Source organism: Salvelinus sp. IW2-2015, unplaced genomic scaffold (genome assembly GCF_002910315.2).
Source record: "Salvelinus sp. IW2-2015 unplaced genomic scaffold, ASM291031v2 Un_scaffold451, whole genome shotgun sequence".
In the NCBI taxonomy this organism is placed as follows: Eukaryota; Metazoa; Chordata; class Actinopteri; order Salmoniformes; family Salmonidae; genus Salvelinus; species Salvelinus sp. IW2-2015.
Genome location: NW_019942555.1, coordinates 577,945 through 591,858, shown reverse-complemented (window position 1 = coordinate 591,858; position 13,914 = coordinate 577,945). Strand labels below are relative to the sequence as shown.

Genomic DNA, 13,914 nt, shown 5'->3' with positions numbered 1-13,914 from the left:
CAGGGCATAGCAGGATTTCTTATAAGCTTCCGGGTTAAAGTCCCGCACCTTGAAAGCGGCAGCTCTACCCTTTAGCTCAGTGCGAATATTGCCTGTAATCCATGGCTTCTGGTTGGGGTATGTACGTACAGTCACTGTGGGGACAACGTCCTCGATGCACTTGTTGATAAAGCCAGTGACTGATGTGTAGTCCTCAATGCCTTTCGGAAGAATCCCGGAACATGTTCCAGTCTGTGATAGCAAAACAGTCCTGTAGTTTAGCATCTGCTTCATTTGACCACTTTTTTATAGACTGAGTCACCGATGCTTCCTGCTTTAATTTTTGCTTGTAAGCAGGAATCAGGAGGATAGAGTTGTGGTCGGATTTACCAAATGGAGGGCGAGGGAGAGCTTTGTACGCGTCTCTGTGTGTGGAGTGCAGGTGATCTATATTTTTTTCCCTCTGGTTGCACATTTAATATGTTGATAGAAATTAGGTAGAACTGATTTAAGTTTCCCTTCTTTAAAGTCTCCGGCCACTAGGAGCACCGCCTCTGGGTGAGTGGTTTCCTGTTTGCTTATTTCCTTATACAGCTGACTGAGTGCGGTCTTAGTGCCAGCATCCGTCTGTGGTGGTAAATGAACAGCCACGAAAAGTATAGCTGAAAACTCTAGGCAAGTAGTGTGGCCTGCAATTTATCACAAGATACTCTACTTCAGGCGAGAAAAATCTAGAGACATCCTTAGATTTCGTGCACCAGCGGTTGTTTACAAATATACACAGACCGCCCCCCCCTCGTTTTACCAGAGTGTGCTGTTCTATCTTTTCGGTGCAAAGTATATCCGGCTAGCTGAATATCCATGTCATCATTCAGCCACGATTCCGTGAAACATAGGATATTACAGTTTTTGATGTCCCGTTGGTAGGATATTCGTGATCGTTCCTCGTCTAATGTATTGTCCAATGATTGCACGTTGGCGAGTAATATTGACGGTAAGCTTTCCCACTCGCCTTCTACGGATCCTCACGAGGCATCCCGCTCGGTGTCCTCTGTACCTGCGTCTCTTCCAACTGGAATGTTGGCCTTGTCGGGTGTACGGAGAATGTCCTGTGCATCCTGCTTGTTGAAGAAAAAACTATTTGTCTAATCCGAGGTGAGTGATCGCTGTCCTGATATCCAGAAGCTCTTTTTTGCCGTAAGGTAGTTGCAGAAACATTATGTACATAATAAGTTACAAATAACGCGAAACACATAATAGCACAATTGGTTGGGCGCCCGTAAAACTGCTGCCATTTCTTCCGGCGCCATTTTCAGATTCCCCCTTATGCCCTTGGGGGAATCGCCGCAGCCATCTTTGAGGTCGGTCCAAACAATTAGCTAAGCAAGTGTACAATTCTGTTCGCTCTGGGGCCTGAAACGCCCCATAATTCAATTCGCAATGAATATGCATCCACTAAGAAAAGTCAGACAAAACTTAAAACCAACATCAATATGGAGAAGTCAACATGAATGTAAATAAGTTAGAAATTGTGCTACTAATGAACATGATGGCACAAACACATATCGTAAAATGAATGATAGTTCGATTTACCTGATATTGTCAGGTGGCTATTATTTGATGATGCGGATGTGTTGTCTTCTAGCCAAGATACGAAATGCAATCATAATTGACTATAGTGCATATATAAAGCACACCACAGCTACCGGTGGTTCCATGATGACTGAAAACACAACCGTGGGACGAACGAGTGACGAATATCCTGGCAAGAGCTGTCCATTTAAAATGTATTGATTCTTCCCTCGCCCTGCAAGTGTCAACTCATCATACGTCATGATACGTCATTAGAAGTGTCTTCTTATTTTGAGGGCTAAAGGGAGAGGGTGTGTCTTTTCTCTATTTGGAATGCAGCCTAAGTTTGATTTGTTCCACTCAGGGTGACAGTTACTCAGGATTCCCCGGTGAGAGAGGGTATCCAGGTCCTGACGGGCCAAAGGGGCTTGCTGGACCCGTCGGCCCCCCAGGACCTGATGTGATTGGGGCAGTGGGGGAACGGGGACTCCCAGGCGACCAGGGACCTCCAGGATACAGGGGATCTCCTGGGCTCAAAGGAGTCATGGGTAAAGGAGCTTGTCAGTGTGTGTGAAACACAGACAGATCAGGGTTGGAAATCAGCATTCATTACTATTGGTCATAAATTACCTATTTATTAGTTATTTTTGTGTATGTATTATTACACTGGATGAAGAGTGGTAGATGAACAAAATACATATATGCTCACTCAATTACAACCTTGGAGTAAACTGAAGCACCCCTTCATGACAAAAAATTACATTATTTAAGAAGCGCTTTTAAAACATTATGCAAGACATCCTGTTTTTTCTCCTCACCCTACCCAATGCTGCCTCTCTCTTGTGCAGGTGACACCCTACCCTGCATACCCAGTAACCCTGGTGCCCCAGGACAGAAAGGCGATTCCGGATGCCCAGGTAAAACTTACAGAAACTCCAGCACATTGTGAAAAGTATAAGAAAAAAGTACTTTCTTATTGTGCTAATGTTTCAGCATTTCGGGCATGCCTACAGGCCTACTGTCTTTGAATAAATAAATCAATTGTATTTGACAATAAAAAAATTATAATAATAATAAGGTTAAATAATAAAATTATTTAACCTTTATTTAAGCAGGGAGTCACAGTGTCTTTTGCAGATGAGCCCAGTATGAACACGTTACTAAACAACAATTACTCTATACATACACTACCGTTCAAAAGTTTGGGGTCACATAGAAAGGCCAGCACCCCGGAGTCGCCTCTTCACTGTTGACGTTGAGACTGGTGTTTTGCTGGTACTATTTAATGAAGCTGCCAGTTGAGGACTTGTGAGGCGTCTGTTTCTCAAACTAGCAGGGGTTGGGCAAAAATAATTCATCAGACTTATTTCATTGTGATAATCTTTTCACGTGTGAGCAAGGAGAAATGTGCCAGATTGAATAGTACAGGTTGAATGGTATGGGTTGAGTATGCCAGTTGAATATACACTTAATTTATAACAAAAGACACTAACTCTCAAAACAGGTTGGCACTGAACATGGTGTGACACATTTCTACTTTTTTGTCTAGGGCTGAACGGAGAGTCAGGATCCCCAGGGTATCTTGGAGCTTTGGGCCCGGACGGGGTGAAGGGAGAGAAAGGAGACTTTGGGCTGTCTGGCCCACCTGGACCCATAGGTAGAAATATGATCAATTTTTTACCATTAGAGAATATTACTGCCTGATTTAGTGCCTTCTCTCCATTCTGCTTTACTCACTAGAGATTGTCCCCATTGTAAAGCCTCAAACATATCACAAATAGGGGGTACTTATATTTTTACAAGTGTTTTTTGTATATCCCTAAGACACCTTCAGAGGATGGGGTCCCAGCTAGGGATGAGACATTATTGAGAGCGACCCTGGAGCAATTAGAGTTAAGTGCCTTGCTCAAGGGCACAGCGGGCAGATTCCTCACGTAGTTGGCTCAGGGATTCGAACTAGCAACCTTCTCGGTTACTGGCCCAACTTCTAGGTTACCTGTCGTCCAATTTTTTTTATAGGGGGTAGATTAGCTTTAAAATTCAGATAAAATGTGGCTTCCATCAATGTAATTGTCTGCATCATTTCCAATCCCCCCTTTACAGTGCATTCGGGAAAGTATTCAGACCCCTTCCCTTTTTCCACAATTTGTTACGTTACAGCCTTATTCTAAAATGGATGAAATAAAAATTTATGTCATCAATCTACACACAATACCCCATAATGACAAAGCGAAAACGGGTTCTTAGAAATGTTTGCAAATGTATTAAAAATTAAAAACAGAAATACTTTATTTGCGTAAGTATTCATGCCCTTTGCTATGAGACTTGAAATTGAGCTCAGGTGCATCCAGTTTTGATTGATGATCCTTGAGATGTTTCTAAAACTTGATTGGAGTCCACCTGTGGTAAATTAAATTGATGGGACATGATTTGGAAAGGCATACACCTGTCTATATAAAGTTCCACAGTTGACAGTGCATGTCAGAGCAAAAACCAAGCACTGATGTCGAAGGAATTGTCCGTAGAGCTCTGAGACAGGATCGTGTCGAGGCACCGATCTGGGGAAGTGTAACAAAAAAATTCTGCAGCATTGAAGGTCCCCAAGAACACACTTGCCTCCATCATTCTTAAATGGAAGAAGTTTGGAACCACCAAGACTCTTCCTAGAGCTGGCCGCCCAGCCAAACTGAGCAATCGGGGGAAATGGCCTTGGTCAGGGAGGTGATGGTCACTCTGACAGAGCTTTAGAGTTCCTCTGTGGAGATGGGAGAAACTTCCAGAAGGACAACCATTTCTGCAGTACTCCATCAATCAGGTGTTTATGGTAGAGTGGCCAGACGGAAGCCACTCCTCATTAAATTGTACATGACAGCCTGCTTGGAGTTTGCCAGAAGGCACCTAAAGGACTCTCAGACCATAAGAAACAAGATTCTCTGGTCTAAAGAAACCAAGATTGAACTCTTTGGCCTGAATGCCAAGCGTCACATCTGGAAGAAACCTGGCACCATCCCTACAGTGAAGCATGGTGGTGGCAGCATCATGCTACGGTGATGTTTTTCAGCGGCAGAGACTGGGAGACTATTTAGGACCGAGGGAAATATGAACGGCGCAAAGTACAGAGAGATCCTTGATGAAAACCTGCTCCAGAGTACTCAGGACCTCAGACTGGGGCGAAGGTTCAACTTCCAACAGGACAATGACCCTAAGCACACAGCAAAGACAATGCAGGAGTGGCTTCTGGACAAGGATCTGCAGAGAAGAATGGGAGAAACTCCCCAAAAACAGGTGTGCCAAACTTAGCATCATACCCACGAAGACTCGAGGCTGTAATTGTTGCCAAAGTGCTTCAACAAAGTAATGAGTAAAGGGTCTGAATACTTATGTAAATGTTTTTTTTTTTTTTTAATAAAATTGCAAAAAAAAAAAAAAAAAAAGTTTTGCTTTGTCAATTATGGGGTATTGTGTGTACATTGATTAGGGAAAGTAACAATTTAATCAATTTTAGAATAAGGCTGTAACGTAACAAAATGTGGAAAAAGTCAAGGGGTCTGAATATTTTCCGAATGCATTGTAAATAGGCCCATTTCATTCTGTCTGCCTTTCCATTCCTAATACATTTTGGAGTTTGCTAATATAATTTAAAAAACAAGTCGCTAAGTGTAGGCAAGGCCATAAGCAAATAGGTAGACTAGGAAGACTAAAGAGTTAATGATGGTGATTTTTTTCACAAATAGACAGGTATTTTCCTTTCCTTGGTAGCAAGATCTTATTTCTATAAAAATGTATTGTAGTGAGATAATTTCTTTATTTTCGGGATATGAATACCGAGTATGTCCACTTCACCATCAGACCATTTTATTGGTAATCTACACGCTAATGTAAAAGTATATATTTTTTTGTGACCCAGAGAGGTTAGAAAAATTATCTAAATCTTTTATGAGGCTGTGGAGGGATCGAAATTGTGGATTTAAAAGAAAACATGAATCATCAACGTACAATGACACCTTTGTTTTTAAGCCCTGGATTTCTATCCCCTTGATATTATTTTTGGCTCTGATATGAAAAGCTAACATTTCGATGGCCATAAAAAATTGATATGCTGATAGGGGACAACCTTGTTTTACTCATCTTGACAGTTTAATACTTTCTGAGAAGTAGCCATTATTTACTATTTTACACCTAGAGTTACTGTACATACCTTTAACCCATTGTGTAAGAGATTTTCCTAAATTGAAATATTCCAGGCATTTATATATAAATTCCAGTCGTACTAGCTATGAATAACAGGCCTGATTTCCCAGATTTTTCATAGTGTTCTATTGTTTCCAGTACTATTATCGCCAATGTATCGTACATGTAAAAAAGCTGTCTGATTAGGATGAAAACTGTCCGACAATCCGTTTTTAATTATATGCACTATGCTAGACAGAGAGTGTTTCATCTTATCTTATAACCCTTAACCCCCACTGGTCAAGACTGTTGGAGTACCTCTGCCCAGAATGTTGGCAGTCAATCTTTTTTTGTGTTCACCCAGAATTTGGTTGTCAGCCTAGTAATAATACTTCAGACCAGAAGTTGGCAATAGTGTTGCTTTCTTAAAGGACCAATGCAGCTGTTTTTTTTTATTTTTATCTCAATACAATATAAATTCTGGGAGTACCAAGGCAGGATTTGGCCCTATGCCTTATGGCGAGCTCGGCTCCATGCTCACGTGCTTTGATCAGGAAAAAAATTCCAAAGTTAATTTGTAAGTAATTTGTCCAGCAGAGATCTGTGTTTGAGGAAATCACTGAGACCATGGCCGGGATCAGTGGGATATTGCATATGAAACACGTGATTTCATGAAACGTTATATAGGCTTCAGGTCTTTGTTTGGATCAGACTGCTCTGCAATTTTGACACAAGCCTTGATGTGTCGTTGTCTTGCATAACATTACTAGTTAGCATCGTAATTTGCTAGCTAGCACAACATATATAGCCAGCTAGTTAGTTAGCTAAAGATACTGGTTTAATATTAATGTTACTAGCTACAGTGGCTAGATAGCTAGCTTATGGAGGAAACTTACCATCCCATTCCCTTCATATGAAGTGTGACTGGCTCAGCTAGCAAGCTAACGTAAGCTAGATAGCTAATGGGGATTTTTGTGCACGTATCAATATAATATAATGTTCTGTCAAGCACAAAACTCCTTAGCTAGATGTAAAATATGCAACCAAGATGTAACTAAGACTTGCTCTAGATTATTATTATTTTTTTCAGAGGTTTTATGCAGATTTATTGTTTTAGTTTAAGATAAATTCTGGCTGTTTTGCAGATGAAAGGGGGTGGATGTCACTGGGAAAAGTACCCTATTTTCTCCTTCTCGTTGTTGCTCCTTTCATGCTTTCTGATTAGCTCAAAGTCAAGTTGATAACCAGGCTGATTCTACATTGAAACCAGTTGTTCTAGCAAGTGAAGGAATGGCCCTCTACCGTGCAGGTCAACAATCTTGGTGGTGTGTTCGTACCTTAAGACACTGTGCTTTGTTGTATGTAACATTCCACACAACAATATAAGTTAATTTAATTGAATTAAAGCTTACACTAGATAAATGTTCTCTCTTTCCCTACCCCAGGCTCAGTGGGGTGTGTTGGAGACTCTGGAGAGGCTGGTGCTGAGGGTCTGAGCTACGACGGCGCTGCCGGCTCTCCTGGCTTCCGAGGGTCTCCAGGACTGAAGGGCCCATTTGGGGACTCTGTCCCTGGTGCTCCAGGACCTATGGGCCTCAAGGGTGTAGTGGGGCTGTCGGGGTCCAAAGGAGTGCCAGGTCCACCCGGTCCAATCGGATTAACAGGTACCACCAATAAGCGACATTGAAATTGATTAAAGATTTTGCAACGTCTGCTTTAGGTATGAGGTAGTTTGTTCCATATTACAGCTGACAGTCTTATAATGTGTACAGTCATATGCCTCTCAACTGGTCAGAGAAACCAGAAACTACCAAAAACACCAGAAGCTATCCACAAAAATGTAATAGTTTTAGTTCATTATGTGTGATCTCAGAGAGGGTTGACTTGTCTTCTCTAGGTGCTGCGGGGCTTCCTGGTACACCGGGAAGGAAGGGGGAGCAGGGAGAGAGTGGTGCCACAGGCAAATATGGGGCCCCAGGGCTCACCCCTGAACAGTGTGAAAAGGGGCCCCCAGGCCTTCAAGGATCCATGGGACTAATAGGGGACATAGGCCCTCCAGGTAGGTCCTACTGACAATAGCAGCTTTTCAAATCAGAAAGAAAATAAAAAATGGTGTGCGTAGTAGGGAATTTCTGTTTAGGTGTGCCTCATTGGGTAATATCATAATTCTGTGTGCGTTTGTCAGGTTACGCAGGCGAGAAGGGTGATAACGGAGAGGAGGGTCTGTCCGGCACGGGTCCTAAAGGAGCTGCAGGGAAACCGGGCTCTCCAGGGTTTCCTGGGTACCGTGGAGCCCAGGGCCCCGTGGGGACATTAGGGGACCCTGGCATACCCGGGGCCCAAGGGCAGAAAGGTGAGAGAGACACCAAATCACACTACATAGTCTATGATAAGTCGTATGAATGAACATGAGCATTCATTCTAAGTGGTTTGCAAGTATGGACATTGGAATGTAGTCCATGGGGACATCTGGGGTCCCAGCCAATGCAACAAACATTTGCATTAGCATCCATGATGTCCTATGTGTGCAGCCAGAGCTGAGCTGATATCCAATATGGCGTCCTGTGTTCAGGTATAATAGGGGTACCTGGTAGGGATGGGACAGTGGGTGGTCCAGGGAGGAGTGGAGCACTAGGACCCCTGGGAAGGAAAGGAGAGAGGGGCTTCGACGGTCAACGAGGCTTGCCAGGAGATGAGGGCCTCAAAGGAGAAAAGGGTATGTGAATAAAGTCAACATAGAAATAACACACTATTCAATGCAGTGCTCGTTAAAACAAAGGCAATGTCTCTGATCAAGAGTTTGTAGACGCACCATTTTTGCATAATATTGGAGTGCAGTTGAGAATCTTCAATATCCCCCTAGTTGCGTTGCAGCAAGTTGTCAAAATACATTCAAATAGCATACATTTAACAATCTACTGTGTACTATTTGTAGAGATGTGATTGTAAGAGAGATGGTCTAACTTTTCCATCTGTTCCAGGTAGAAAAGGTGCCCCCGGAGTCGCAGGAGTCACCAACTTCATTCCTATCAAAGGACGAACAGGGGCTCCTGGACCCCCAGGTCTGGATGGCTTCACTGGTCCAAGAGGTGAGTGAAAGGCTACAATCAACATGTAATCTCACTAGTCTTAATATACAGTTCCTTTAGAAAGTTTTCATACCCCTTGACTTATTCCACATTTCGTTGTTTTACAGCCAGAATTCAAATGGATGAAATGTATGTTTTTCTCTCACCCATCTACTACACACAATAATACTCCATAATGACAAAGTGAAAACATGTTTTTAGAAATTGTTGCAAATTTATTGAAAATGAAATGCAGAAATATCTAATTGACATACAGTTGAAGTCGGAAGTTTACATACACCTTAGCCAAATACATTTAAACTCAGTTTTTCACAATTCCTGACATTTAATCCCAGTAAAAATCCATGTCTTAGGTCAATTAGGATCACCACTTAATTTTAATAATGTGAAATGTCAAAATAATAGGAGAGAATTATTTATTTCAGCTTTTATTTCTTTCATCACATTCCCAGGGGGTCAGAAATGTACATACACTCAATTAGTATTTGGTAGCATTGCCTTTAAATTGTTTCACTTGGGTCAAACATTTCGGATAGCCTTCCACAAGCTTCCCACAATAAGTTGGTTGGGTGAATGTTGGCCCATTCCTCCTGACAGAGCTGGTGTAACTGAGTCAGGTTTGTAGGCCTCCAAGCTCGCACACGCTTTTTCAGTTCTGCCCACACAGTTTCTATAGGATTGATTCTATTTGCTTTGTGATGGCCACTCCAATACCTTGACTTTGTTGTCCTTAAGCCATTTTGACCCAAATTTGGAAGTATGCTTGGGGTCATTGTCCATTTGGAAGACCCATTTGCAACCAAGCTTTAACTTCCTGACTGATGTCTTGAGATGTTGCTTCAATATATCCACAATTTTCCATCCTCATGATGCCATGTATTTTGTGAAGTGCACCAGTCCCTCCTGCAGCAAAGCACCCCCACAAGATGATGCTGCCACCCCCGTGCTTCACGGTTGGGATGGTGTTTTTTGGCTTGCAAGCCTCCCCCTTTTTCCTCCAAACATAACGATGGTCATTATGGTCAAACAGTTATATTTTTGTTTCATCAGACCAGAGGATATTTCTCCAAAAAGTACGATCTTTGTCCCCATGTGCAGTTGCAAACCGTAGCCTGGCTTTTTTATGGCGGTTTTGGAGCAGTGGCTTCTTTCTTGCTGAGCGGCCTTTCAAGTCGATATAGGACTCGTTTTACTGTGTATATAGATACTTTTGTACCTGTTTCCTTCAGCATCTTCACAAGGTCCTTTGCTGTTGTTATGGGATTGATTTGCACTTTTCGCACCAAAGCGCGTTTATCTCTAGGAGACAGAACGTGTCTCCTTCCTGAGCGGTATGACAGCTGCGTGGTCCCATGGTGTTTATACTTGCATACTATTGTTTGTACAGATAAACGTGGTACCTTCAGGCATTTGGAAATTGCTCCCAAGGATGAACCAGACTTTGATTTTCCCATGATGTCAAGCAAAAAGGCAATGAGTTTGAAGGTAGGCCTTGAAATACATCCACAGGTACACCTCCAAATGATTCAAATTATGTAAATTAGCCTATCAGAAGCTTTTAAAGCCATGACATCATTTTCTGGAATTTTCCAAGCAGTTTAAAGGCACAGTCAACTTAGTGTATGTAAACTTCTGACCCACTGGAATTGTGATACAGTGAAATAATCTGTCTGTAAACAATTGTTGGAAAAATGACTTGTGTCATGCACAAAGTAGATGTCCTAACCAACTTGCCAAAACTATAGTTTGTGAACGAGTTTTATTGACTCCAACCTAAGTGTATGTAAACTTCCGACTTCAACTGGACGTGCTGAATGTCTGTTGTCAATTTGTTTACAGTAAAATAGCATTGTATCTGGTCAAACACCATGTTTTACTAAAGTTTACTGGGTTGGTAACAAGAGGGTTGGCTATTTGAGCCAGTAAAGTGGGATTTACATTTCTTGGGTAGTGTCATTTTTTTCTTCCCTCCAGACCTGAGGGCACACACTTTCTAGTAGGCTTAGATTGAAGATATGGCAAACAGGAGTGGCAATATCGTCCGATATTATCCTCAGTAATTTTCCATCCAAGTTGTCAGACCTTAGTGGCTTGTCATTGTTGATAGACAACAGTACTATTTTCTCCTCTTCCACACTCACTTTACGGAATTCAAAATTACAGTGCTTGTCTTTCATAATTTATTATTTATTATTGGATGTGTAGTGTCAGCGTTTGTTGCTGGCATGTCATGCCTATGTTTGCTAATCTTGCCAATTGAAAAAAATCATTGAAATAATTAGCAAAATTAGTGGGTTTTGTGATGAATGAGCCATCCGGCGCCGACCGAGATGGCCGCCTCGCTTCGCGTTCCTTGGAAAATATGCAGTATTTTGTTTTTTTATGTGTTATTCCTTACATTGGTACCCCAGGTAATCTTAGGTTTCATTACATACAGTCAGGAGGAACTACTGAATATAAGAGCAACGTCAACTCACCATCGTTACAACTTTCCCGAAACGGATCCAGTGTTTTGCCTTCCACCCAATACAATGGATCTGATCCCAGCCGGCGACCCTATGCGACGCCGTAAAAGGGGCAAACGTAGCGGTCTCCTGGTCAGGCTTCGGAGACGGGCACATCGCGCTCCACTCCCTAGCATACTACTCGCCAATGTCCAGTCTCTTGACAATAAGGTTGATGAAATTCGAGCAAGGGTAACATTCCAGAGAGACATCAGAGATTGTAACGTTCTCTGCTTCACGGAAACATGGCTCACTCAAGAGACGCTAACGGAGTCGGTGCAGCCAGCTGGTTTCTTCACGCATCGCGCCGACAGAAACATACATCTTTCTGGTAAGAATAGGGGCGGGGGKGTATGCCTTATGATTAACGAGACGTGGTGTGATCATAACAACATACAGGAACTCAAGTCATTCTGTTCACCTGATCTAGAATTCCTCACAATCAAATGTCGACCGCATTATCTACCAAGGGAATTCTCTTCGGTTATAATCACAGCCGTATATATTCCCCCCCAAGCAGACACATCGATGGCCCTGAACGAAACTTTATCGTACTCTTTGTAAACTGGAACCACACACCCTGAGGCTGCATTCATCGTAGCTGGGGATTTTAACAAGGCTAATCTGAAAACAAAACTCCCTAAATTCTATCAGCATATCGATTGTGCTACAGGCTGGTAAAACCTTGGATCATTGTTATACTAAATTCCGCGACGCATATAAGGCCTCCCCCGCCCTCCTTTCGGAAAAGCTGACCATGACTCCATTTTGTTGCTTCCAGCCTACAAACAGAAAACTAAAACAACAAGCTCCCTCGCTCAGCTGTTCAACGCGGTCCGACCAATCTGATTCCACGCTTCAAGACTGCTTCGATCACGCGGATTGGAATATGTTCCGCATTGCGTCCAACAACAATATTGACGAATACGCTGATTCGGTGAGCGAGTTCATTAGAAAGTGCATTGACGATGTCGTACCCACAGCAACGATTAAAACATTCCCAAACCAGAAACCGTGGATTGACGGCAGCATTCGCGTGAAACTGAAATGCGAACCACTGCTTTTAACCAGGGCAAGGTGACCGGAAACATGACCGAATACAAACAGTGTAGCTATTTCTCTCCGCAAGGCAATCAAACAAGCTAAGTCCAGTATAGAGACAAAGTAGAGTCGCAATTCAACAGCTCAGACACAAGAGGTATTGTGCAGGGTCTACAGTCAATCACGGATTACAAAAAGAAAACCAGCCCGTCGTGGACCAAGGATGTCTTGCTCCCAGACAGGCTAAATAACTTTTTTGCTCGCTTTGAGAACAGAACAGTGCCACTGACACGGCCCGCTACCAAAACCTGCGGCTCTCCTTCACTGCAGCCGAGGTGAGTAAAACATTTAACGTGTTAACCCTCGCAAGGCTGCAGGCCCAGACGGCATTCCCAGCTGCGTCCTCAGAGCATGCCAGACCAGCTGGCTGGTGTGTTTACGGACATATTCAATCAATCCTTATCCCAGTCTGCTGTTCCCACATGCTTCAAGAGGGCCACCAATTGTTCCTGTTCCCAAGAAAGCTAAGGTAACTGAGCTAAACGACTACCCCCGTAGCACTCACTTCCGTCACATGAAGTGCTTTGAGAGACTAGTCAAGGACCATACACCTCCACCCTACCGGACACCCTAGAACCCACTCCAATTTGCTTACCGACCCAATAGGTCCACAGACGACGCAATCGCAACCACACTGCACACTGCCCTAACCCATCTGGACAAGAGATGGGTTAGGGTGGGTAGCATTTCTGACTACCTATGTCAGAATGCTTGTCATCGACACAGCTCAGCATTTAACACCATAGTACCCTCCAAACCGTCATCAAGCTCGAGACCCTGGGTCTCGACCCCGCCCTGTGCAACTGGGTCCTGGACTCCTGACGGGCCGCCCCCAATGGTTGAGGTAGTAACAACATCTCCACCCCGCTGATCCTCAACACTGGGCCCCACAAGGGTGCGTTCTGAGCCCTCTCCTGTACTCCCTGTTCACCCACGACTGCGTGGCCATGCACGCCTCCAACTCAATCATCAAGTTTGCGGACGACACTACAGTTGTAGGCTTGATTACCAACAACGACGAGACGGCCTACAGTGGAGGAGTGAGGGCCCTCGGAGTGTGGTGTCAGGAAAATAACCTCACCACTCAACGTCTAACAAAACAAAGGAGATGATTGTGGACTTAGGAAACAGCAGAGGAGCACCCCCTATCCACATCGACGGGACAGTAGTGGAGAAGGTGGAAAGATTAAGTTCCTCGGCGTACACATCATGGACAAACTGAATTGGTCCACCCACACAGACACGTTGTGAAGAAGGCGCAGCAGCGCCTCTTCAACCTCAGAGCTGAAGAAATTCGGCTTGCTCACCAAAAGCACTCACAAACTTCTACAGATGCACAATCGAGAGCATCCTGTCGCGGCTGTATCACCGCCCTGTCGGCAACTGCTCCGCCACAACCGTAAGGCTCTCCAAGGGTAGTGAGGTCTGCACAACGCATCACTGGGGCAAACTACCTGCCCTCCAGGACACCTTACACCACCCGATGTCACAGGAAGGCC

The 13,914-nt window shown here is 43.6% G+C and overlaps 1 protein-coding gene across 1 annotated transcript in view; it reads left to right on the top strand.

The window, feature by feature from the left end:
• Nucleotides 1-13,914, top strand: part of LOC112068336 (collagen alpha-4(IV) chain-like) — a 72,512-nt gene that overhangs the window by 14,016 nt on the left and 44,582 nt on the right. Inside the window, exons 7-14 of the mRNA XM_070438110.1 lie at nucleotides 1,916-2,099; nucleotides 2,400-2,468; nucleotides 3,101-3,208; nucleotides 7,167-7,385; nucleotides 7,619-7,780; nucleotides 7,907-8,074; nucleotides 8,294-8,437; nucleotides 8,703-8,810. Coding sequence (XP_070294211.1) covers nucleotides 1,916-2,099; nucleotides 2,400-2,468; nucleotides 3,101-3,208; nucleotides 7,167-7,385; nucleotides 7,619-7,780; nucleotides 7,907-8,074; nucleotides 8,294-8,437; nucleotides 8,703-8,810 — 1,162 coding nt within the window. The remainder of the gene's footprint in view (nucleotides 1-1,915; nucleotides 2,100-2,399; nucleotides 2,469-3,100; nucleotides 3,209-7,166; nucleotides 7,386-7,618; nucleotides 7,781-7,906; nucleotides 8,075-8,293; nucleotides 8,438-8,702; nucleotides 8,811-13,914) is intronic.